At 33.9% G+C, this 10,927-nt stretch overlaps 1 protein-coding gene across 1 annotated transcript; it reads left to right on the forward strand.

Annotated features, from left to right (window-relative positions):
- Positions 1-327: 327 nt before the first annotated feature.
- On the forward strand, positions 328-2,250 carry LOC110867286 (replication protein A 70 kDa DNA-binding subunit B-like). Its single transcript, XM_035985483.1, has 10 exons — positions 328-340; positions 449-551; positions 649-776; positions 870-954; positions 1,033-1,168; positions 1,259-1,467; positions 1,548-1,668; positions 1,771-1,950; positions 2,041-2,109; positions 2,203-2,250. The coding sequence occupies exons 1-10, from the start codon at positions 328-330 to the stop codon at positions 2,248-2,250; spliced, it is 1,092 nt and encodes a 363-aa protein (XP_035841376.1).
- The last annotated feature ends 8,677 nt before the right edge of the window (positions 2,251-10,927 follow it).

Genomic DNA, 10,927 nt, shown 5'->3' on the forward strand with positions numbered 1-10,927 from the left:
TTTAATAACTTATCTATATTTATGTATATATAAATACTTTAATTTTACATAACACATTATTATCACCCGTGCTGTTGCAGGGCACCAAAATGCAGGCATTTGTACTCCAAAGAAATGCTACCGTTTATGAGCACCTTTTGAAAGAAAATCAGTGTTTAACTATTCGTAACCCATCTATGGGTGAGAATCGCCAGAAAGTTAAATACGTTCATAGTACGTTGAAGATCAATCTAAATGAGAACACTGTTGTTGAGGCGTACACTGGGCATGTTGGTTCTGAGTGGGGATTCGATTTCACTCCATTTGATTCTATTCGGGAGGATCCTGATGAGGACTTCAAGTCTTTCAAAAGTCCCATTGGTAAATTATATAAATATATAAGCTGATTTGTTAAAAGTTTTGAATTTCTGTATATATCTTATGTATTTTCTATTATTTTTATTTTTAGATGTTATTGGGTTTGTTGTGAAGAGCATTCCGGCTGAGGTTAAGAGTGATAGTAACAACGGCAAAGAGGAAAACAAAGTTACTTTTATTCTTGAAGACCTGCAGTACGAATAAATTTGCATATACTTATATATGTTTTTATAATTTTACTTTATAATTTTACCTAAAAATAACAAGTTAATAATTAAATCCTTTGTATAGGCACCATCAGATTTTTGTTACACTATGGGATGGTTATGCTGATCAAATTCGAGCATTTGAAACTAACCATCCAGCGGAAAAGAATATTGTTGTCGTTATTCAGTTTGGGAAGTACCGTTTTTGGGGAGGTATATTCTATATTTTCAATATCAATTCTATTTTACCGATTTTTTTACATCTATTTAAGCTGTAAATTAAGTTACATTTTATTTAAAACACAGGACATGTCAATGTATCCAATTTGTATACTGTAACTCGAGTATTCATCAACAGTGACATTCCGAAGATTGTTGATTTTAAGAAAAGGTTTGTTTTCATAATCAAATTATCTATATTCTACTTCATTTACAAATTATTTTCATTATCTTTGTTGTGTGTTATTAGTTTTGTTGCTCAGATTTCTGCTTCAACATCTTCTGGTTATTCTGGGTTGACTTCCTCTCTTATAAAGTCACCCGTTGACGAATATCTCAAAGATTTTGCATTCAGTACAATTGGAGCTTTAAGCGGTATCTCAGAGGTTAGTTTTACACTTTGTATTTATTTTATAGTCCAGTTATATCGTAATAATTATAGAAAAGTATGTTAAACTACTCTTTGTTATGCACAGAAAAAGGCTGTTATTATCCTTGGTACAATCAAGAGCTTTGCATCAGAAAGCACATGGTTTTACAATGCCTGTAAATCGTGCACCAAAAAGGTTTTTACAACAACTATTTGCAAGGACAAGGAGGATGGAAGCGAAGGTTTTGATGAAGTAACAGTGTTGGAATGCCAAACTGATCGTTGCAATCAAAAGACCGTCATCTCAGTTCCCAGGTGAAATTACCACTTTATTTATTTTATTGTCCTCATATTATATTTTTACTGATTGATAAAACGCTGAGAAATATTTGCAGGATCAAAGTTCCAATACGTGTTCAAGATTGTACCGGGATTGTCACCTTGACGCTGTTTGAACGTGAAGTTGTGAAACTACTCAGTGTTTCCGCAAATCATCTATTAGAAAACAACATAGAGGTAAATTTACTAATGTATTATACATGTCATATTTCGTTTCTTATGTTGTTATAAACACTGTCAACGTTGTTCATGATCAATTTTTTTACATTTGTCTAACAGTTGGCTAGCGAAGGGAAGTTTCCTAAAGAGTTTGATTCTTTGCTAAATCGCAAGTTTGCTTTCAAGATAGCCATAGGTTCTTATAACCTCAGAAACAAAGCAGATGGCTACTCTGTTTCAAAGTTGACTGAGAATCCAGAAATAATGGCTGAGCTTGATCACCATTTTAATGCTATCCAGGTAATTTCTACCTTTAAACTATGTTGGTATAAAGTATTATACCTTATAATTATATGTTAACTCATATCTTATAAACGTTATTAAAAACAGCCTGTTGACGAGGAACAGTTAAACGTTGTTTCCGCTGATTCAAATCCAACTGTCAAGGTTCCTGTTAAGGTTTCTGAGCTACATTTATTTAATAAATGCTGGAACATTTTGTTGAGTAATTTTTTTATTTCATATTCTAATGTTTTTATATATTATTGACAGGATTCGGTCTCCCGTACTGGTGAGGAGGAGACTCCGATTTCTAAGTGATGTTTACGACCCCATCCGTTCCTGTCAAAAGTAGTTCTGTTTCTATGATGGAAAAGGAACTTAAACGCAATTTGGATGCGGTTTATGAGGCTGATTTTTGTTCTTCCCAGTCCTCTACTAAACCGCGTCAGAGTGATAGCGGCATGGAGGAAGACGCGAATGAGACTGAAAAGCTTTTGAAGCCCAAGATCGAGAAGTAGGCGGACAGTATAATAATCATCTCAATGTGTTTGAACAATTTAATTTTCCTCTTATGTTTTCATTATCATTATGGTTTTTGACATTTGGTTTTCATTGCTTTGTTACCGAATATATATTCGGTTTATCTTGAGTTGTTTGTTTTCGCTTGATGAATAAGAGATGGTTTTATTAATCAGCCTGTGCATTTTTTTATTTCTTTAAAATGATTTGTGTTTTGTTGGCATAACTTTGTATATATGACATTAATCATGTTTAATTCCTAAAAAAACAATAAACAAATAATGCATATTATTGTATTCTATATTAGTTAGAAACTCTTTCTATAAACGGTACTCCGATATATCTATATTTTTTTTTTTTGCTTTTATAACGAAGGTCGACTATTTATTAATATTGTATCATTAATCATCAACTCCGGCCAAAAAATATATTTATACAATTATTTAATATTATAATTTATTTTAAACTATATCCAGGTTATTTAACAAAATGTCTATTATACATATACAGCTGGACATAACATATTATACATATACAGCTGGACATAACATAAATTTTAAAATATCTTTACCTACATCACCTACCAAACTTTCTTATTTTATGTTTTAAGAGATATTTTATTATTTGTGAATATGGAAATTGGTCAATCACATTCAATATGGAAATTTATCTATGTTAATAAATTTCGAAATTTGATTTTAAATTAGATACATCATTTCCAAACTTAGATAACCACATATATTATAAATAGCATTCTCCTACCTTTTGTTTCATACACATCCAAACTTCTCACATTATTTCATCCATTCTCACTCGAAGGTATCAGTATTATGGATGTTCTTACAATTTGTCTATTTATATTATTTTATAAGTAATAAGTTATATAAATCGGTTGTATAGTTCACGGTTTTGATTACATAATTCTTATCAATTGATTATTTTCCCATATTTTGTAGGATGCAACGTCTTGAATTTGAAATGTTTGCTAACGAAATCCTATCAAGATTACCAACAAAGTGTATTGGTAGATTAAGATGTGTTTCCAGACAATGGCGATACGAATTGTCGTCACAATTGTTTGCGATTATTCATTATCACCGTACGGCTAAATATGAAGCTCCAAAGGTTATCACGCTGACCAACTCATCAATTGATCTTCTTAACCTGATTAACGGAAAGGTAGACATTTCTTCAAAGAAGACTATTTCATTCCCTGTTGACAGCTGTCTTTCAAATCTAACAATTCTTGCTTCTGAATATGGTCTTTTGCTGATCTCCGTCCATTGGTTACCGAACGAATTGATTCTTTGGAATCCAACAACTAACAAATTTAAGAATTTGTGTGACAAGAAACCCAAACATTTTTTTGATTTTGCCACAGATGCAGTTGGGATGTATATTGATTCATCTAACGATGTTAAAATATTACTTCTTCAACGTCGTATGGATCATATTGTACCGCGTCTTTATTCTCGGAAGACATGTGAATGGAAAACTTTAACTTTCATGAAAGATCCGGATTTAGGTTCACTCTGCTTATATTGGTTGTCTTCCGGAGCTTTTTGCAATAAAGTTTTATATTTTCCATCTGCACACTATTGGTTGCTTGCTAAAAGTTATACGATTGCTTTTGATGTGGAATCTGAAACTTTCTCCAAGTTCCCAATACCCCAATCTACCAATCTTAAAGGTCGCCAAAGAAGTTTTCTCAAACTCCGCAACACACTTCATATGTTTATTCTTCTAGAGACCCCTGAAACAATCGTTAAGCTATATAAATTTGAAGATGACTTATGGTCAGAAGTGTTGTCTTTTTCAAACATAAAGGTATTTTTCTCATATGAGGCATGGCGTAACAATTTATATGAGAACAAAGGTGACACTTGGTCTGTTGACATCGATCGTTGTGGTATTATGGACATACAAATTGGAATGAAGGAGTCTGAATACTTAGGAGATGTTGTGACCTATAAAGGACTACACAATGTAGCATCGTTTGAAGAGACCGTTGTCTCACCTATTTAGTATTGATAAATTGATGTTACTATTATTTTTTTATTTAATATTTATATTAACAGTTGAGTAAATGGTTGCATTTCCAATTTTCCAAAGAATATAAATAATTTAATGTTTACTCATTTTCCTACTTTGGTCATCTATATCGCGGCATCCGAATTCAATGAACCCGACCCGCCCCTTTAAAAAATGGACCATATATAATTCTATTTTTGTAAAAAATCTACACAAAATCGAAGTTGTCTATATTTCTTCTACACGTAAACCAAGAAACCCTCTTGATCTTCAACAACTTCATCCAAACTTCATCACAATCTTAGCAGGTAATCTCTATGGTTTTTATATCTCATCTCTTTGTTTTGTATTGTGTTTATGTTATTTAATTTAAATTTTCGATTCTGTATCCGGTTTGATTCTACATCTTCGTTCTTATATAAGGATCTTATGTTTTTTTTTTTTTGATTTTTTTTTTCTGATTCTGGTTAAACCGTAGACATATAACACTCTCGAGATTGTTTTTGAATGTTTCTGATTAGATAATGGTACATGGTTTTTATTTTCCGTATATACATTGGGGATGTTGTTGGGTCAAAACCTAATGCTATGCTAAAACAAGGTGATTTTAGTAATGCATTTTGTTTTGATTAGGTTGACTGTTAATTTTAAGGTGTAAGAATAAAAACTGTATTTTAGTAATTGATTTTTTTATTCCGTATTTGAAGATCCTGTTTGAGCTTCTAAATGTGTTCTCTTATGTTTTGATGCTATAAATATAAATATGTTCGTGTCATGTTCAAGGCATACGTTGAAAGCTGAAATGGTTTACGGATTCGTTGCTCGTTGTAGGACCGGTTTGGCGACCGTTCGATTGCGTAACGAACGTTTCACGCGGAATCCGTGAACGAACGTGACCGAACACACGATAACGTACTTCTAATGTGATTCCATTGCTAACTTTGACAAGATTGATACAAGAATCACGTATTTACAACTTTCTCTCTCTACTTTCTCTCTCTAGAAAGTCTTCTCCAAGTCTCCTCTCTAAATCTCTAACTCAAAGTCTTCCAAAAATCTAACTAAAAATATGACATAACTCCTATTTATATGGTCAAGGCAACTTAGTGAGAGTTCCCACTAATTACAAGTTTGCCACCTTGCCATTTCTAACTAGATATGACATAATACGCTTGATTTCTTCTCGGCTTTTCACTATGACTTGGATTAACCGGATTGACGAAGGCGATAGACAAAATATGCATCAACAATCTCCCCCTTGGATATTGCCCTTTTCACTATGACTCGGATTAACCGGATTGACGAAGGCGATAGACAAAATATGCATCAACAATCTCCCCCTTGGATATTGCCGTAGTCAATCTCGTAGTGAAACTCGTAACGACTTGTCTTTCTCTCTCTCTAAGACTCGAACAAAGATGTAGTCGACAGACAACTGCACTAACAAAACTCCCCCTTGAATGTTGACGGAATCTTTAGTGAGAGTCTTCAATCATTCACAGCACCTCAATCTTGTTCGATCTTCTTCAGGAACTCAGCCTGGAATAATATCTTCTTCAGGAATTCCTTCCTGGAATCATATGCCTGGATCATTCTCTGGCTCTAACTTTCATCAGACTCCCCCTATCATCGTGCTGGGATCTCTGTCTGGAAATCGTTATCACCATTGAAATCAACTCCTGGCTTTCTCCGTTTAAGCTCTTCTCTGGTTCTGATGTGTCTCCTGGCTATCCGTAGCAACAGGATCAGAAACCTGCAATACTCAAATACACTATCACAAACTAATACAATTTGCAATTCAACTTAATGAATCAACAAATCATATAAGAAAAATTATGAAGATCAAACTGTAGATTACCATTCAACTTATTCATCAAGTTAATGAACCAAATTTGCATTTCAAATCTTCACAATTTAACACTCTCTCTCAAACCACAAGTTCAACATGTTTAGCACTTGAAATGTCGAAAATCAGTTCTTCACACTCTGTTGTCGAAAATCTTTTTGAAGTTTTCAAATATCAAACAAAAATACAATATTTTTGGATTTTTGAATTTAATGAAATACAAAAATGAACACTATTTTTGAGAGATTGTGCAAGAGGATCATATCGGTTTTTTGAGACATATCACCAACACCGTTGATCTTGATTAATCAGCAAATGTTAAAAACAAATTTACTTCTGATTGTCAGTATTGTTGTCCACTTAAACCTCTACACAAATTTTCAATTGATTCAAGATACGTATTTAATGTATTAGCACTTAAACTTATTTGAGTGTCCCACCTCTTGAATATACTCCCGTATCCAGATCCTAATATTCTGATCTACAGGTAAGTATAACTACAAATGATATCTGTATATAAATTAGGGGAAAAATGCGAGAACTGAGGGATCTCAGGTCAGAACTTCCGTTCAGCAGAGAGATATCAGTTTCGACTTAGCAGTGGGTCCCCTTTAGAGGATCTTTTTAGCTACAACAACTGATCATCAATTTTATTGTCTAATCAGCTGAGGGCTTTATGCTATGTTTCAAGCATATGGAAGCAAGTATTAGCCAGGGACTAGGTCAGAACTACCGTTCAGCAGAAGTCCCGGAATAATACCCCAGACATCAATTGAGTACAAGAACCTAGTATTCCAGAATAAGAAACCTTTCAGACGAGATTTCAGGGGTTACCTATATATCCAAGTAGTGTTCCCCACAAAATAAGTAAGTTTTGATTTTATGTTTATATCTCGAATACAATTTACTAACTGTGTGAAGCCTACTGACACATCATTAGTAAGACTTGTTTAAAAACAATTTTGTCTTTACAAATCTCTAGCATGCTGTGATAGTCCACCGATGTACTATCATCTCCTCTTTTTGCAACAAAACTCATTTTCATTTTTCAATTTTTTTAAATTTTTCAAAATTTTCTTACTCCCCCTAAAATCAAAATATGTTTCAATTTTGATTTTCTGAGGAAAAATTGAAAAACAAACTATACAAAAATATGACAACATTATGTGAATCACCTCAATTCACCATTCTCGTGCAAAAACAATCAGAACTCCCCCTCACAACAAACTATTTTCCCATAATGATTTCAAAACACTTAAGTTTGTTTCAATCAAAATGGTTTTTCCGGAAAATTAGTTTGTGTTCCAACTATTTGTAGGTTCGGGGTTATCTCATCATCTTGTTTTCTTCAAACCTTTTAAAGATTTAACATTTCCAGTTTGATCATAAACCATCAGTAGAAAATCAAGTACAAATTAATGTCCCTGATTTACCACTTATGAGGCGAAAAATCACCAAAGTGAAATTTCTCAATAAATGTGCCGATTCATGATCCACGATACCATCTTGGGATCTCCGGCAAGTCAGGTTTTTCATTTAAACAGATTCACCCAAGCCTGACGAGCCTTGGGTGATTTCGAATTCTTGTTCAACAATGGTGGAAAATTTGCATCATCCATTGCTAAACCTGAATTCTCCTTTTTTACCTCAACCAAAGGCTCCTCTGGTTTTAACGAACCAGAATCATTGCCTGAAGGTGGCTTGTCTGACTTTGATCTGTCAGATTCATCGCCGACCTTCTCCTTTTTCCTTTCCTCTTTAGTCCTCAGATTTGTATCTGATGAGTCTGTCTTGCTAGACTTTGCAATCGAGGAAATTGATTCATCAGAACTTTTACTCTTTCTATTTGGAGAATCCGAGGACAAAATCTTCTCCAGATATTCTCTGGCTTTCTTCCTCTTCTTTCGCAGTTTGTCTTTCTGCCCTTGAGAAAGTTTCACTTTCTTTTCTAGAACTTTAGGTTCTTGAACCTTCTGTTCTTTGACTTTCTGGTCTGAAACTCTCAGTTCCTTGGACTTGACAGTGACTGGTTTCTTTGCCAACTTCTGAGATACAGCCCTCGATCTTTCATTTGATCTCCTTGGGCAATTTCTTGCAATGTGACCTTTGATCTGACAATCGTAGCATCTTCTGGTCTCATAACTCCAATTCCGGCAGTTAACAGCAATGTGTCCTTGATAACCGCATCGGTAACACACTCTGTTATCGTACCGTATACCACCTTCACACCAAACGCTCAAATCATAGCATTGTCTGGCTTGGTGATATTCCTTCCTCAAGTTTGCTGGATTTGGCTTTTGAGCACTGTGGTCCGACCTGCACCACTTATTACCAACAATTTTTGAATTTTCATTTTTTACTTTTTGTAATTTTTTCTTTTGATTGGATGATCGATCTGATGAACTTTTATTATCTTTTTGTTTCTGTTCCACTTTCTTCTTCAAAGGTTTCTGTTTAGAACATTCACCTTTTTCAGTCGATTGTAGAACAGTTTTCTGAAATTTTTCTTTTAAATTTAAAAACAATTTTTGTTTTTCAATTTTAACATGTTCATCATCAGATTTTACATCACAATCTTCAACTTTGACAGAGTCAAAGTTTGTGACATCGTCACTTATTGGAACAGAATTGATTGGTTTTGGACATGGAAACTTCAAACTGTCTGATGAAGTCACAAAACCTATCAATTTCTTCTCAAGTTCATCAATTTTGTTCCTCGAATTTTCAGCTTCACTTTCAAGCTGAGATATTCTCCCAAAATGAGACTTGATTGTTTTCTCATTTTCATTTTTCAAATTTTCAAGAACAGATTTTTCATTCATCAAAACTTTTATCTGTTCCTGAAATTTTGATTCATTTGCTTTCAGATTTTTGTTTTCCAACTTAATCCAGAAATCCTGATCTTCTGACGATTTCTTTTTGCTTTCAAACTCTTTTTCTAACTCTTTGATTTTCTTTCGAGCACTTTCACATTCTTTTTCCAGTTTAATGATTTTCTGAAGATGGGAATTTATCATTTTCTGCTTCTCAATGTTGTTTTGACTAAAAACATTTCTTCCATCTTCAAGAATTTTTAGTTGATTTTGAAATTCTTTTTCACCTTTTGCTTTTTCAATTTCAAAATTCTTAATTTTCTCTTCAAAAACCTTTTCCGTTTCTTTCAATTTCTTGTTTTCAAATGTCAAACTGTTCAAACCAACCAACAGTTTGTCATTTTCAGCTTTCAGGTTTTTGCAATTTTCCTGAACCATAAGAATCTGTTTATCATCAGCTTGCTTCATATCTCTCAACTTCTTGATCTCCAATGTCAAACTTTCCGCATCTTTGACAAGTTTGTCATTATCGGTCTTCAAGTTGTCACATTTTGAACATTCTGATGCTGAGCTTGAAGATCCAAATTCTTCAGATTCTTCAATCTTTGAAGCATCCTTTGTTTCCATCCTGTCGATCCCTGCACAAAAGAGTTTAACAACATCAAAAGGATTCAGATTATCATCAATATAACATTTCCTTTTGATATCATATTTCAGAGAACTCTTTGTTGCAAGAAAATCACAAACTCTTCGATCGACTTCAATGAGTTCATCCAGCTCCAATCTATGTAAATTCTTTTCCATTTCAGACAAAAATTCCCTCCTTTTCCTTTCTTCTTTATACCATTCTGCTCTAATTTCATTAAAGAACTGATGTGGATAAAGCTTGGGAAAGAAATCTTTCTGTTTTAGCTCAACCATAAACTCATCCCATTTAGCAGGTAATGCAGTTGTCAATTTTGAAAGATATTCCTCATTTGACAACTTAATACCCCTATTCCACATATTATCCGTTAAGATTTTAAACCGGTTTTCTATTTCTTTCAACGTCTCCTCCTTTTGACATATGAATAGTTCAAAACTTTTAGTCCAAGTGTCCGTACTCACATTTCTATAACCGGTATCCATCGTTCGCATATACCAATTGTTAAAATCTTCTAACATAATGTTTTCTTGTTCATCAAATACCATTGCCATTTTTTTTCGCAAAAACAAACCCGACACGTGTTTAGCTTCAAATGGCAGCACCTTCAGTCCACTATACTACTCAAAAATTGGGCCTTAAATGCAAAGTTGGGCGGTGAAGTGGATTGGGTAATGGGGTTTGGTTTTTTTTTTTTTTTTTTTTTTTTTTAAATTACTAAATGGGTCAGATATATGTTGGGCTTTTTGATTGGATAAGCTTGCTTAATGGGGCGGCGGGTTGGTTATATAATGTATGGGCGGTGGAAGAATGATATTGAGTAAATGTTGGCAGTGAATAATTGGAATGCTTGGGCGGTACAAAGAAAATCAGCGATTGGGTCAACAAGTGAGTGGGGGCGGTGGGTTTAATATTTGAGTGATGTCAACAGTCAACACCAACACTTGAGAATTGGGTCACTTAGGCGGTTGGAGTGGGTTGAAACTTGATTGGGTAATTTGGTAAGTGGGACGGTGTCTTTAAACAGATAATGGGGCAGTGTGTCAAAGACTGAACAATGATAATATGGCCGAATAAAAGTACTGGGCGGTGATGTTGGGTTGATTTTGGCGGTTAACCTGCAACTGACAACAACCTGCAAAT

The sequence above is a fragment of the Helianthus annuus genome, chromosome 16 (assembly GCF_002127325.2).
Source record: "Helianthus annuus cultivar XRQ/B chromosome 16, HanXRQr2.0-SUNRISE, whole genome shotgun sequence".
Taxonomy (NCBI): Eukaryota; Viridiplantae; Streptophyta; class Magnoliopsida; order Asterales; family Asteraceae; genus Helianthus; species Helianthus annuus.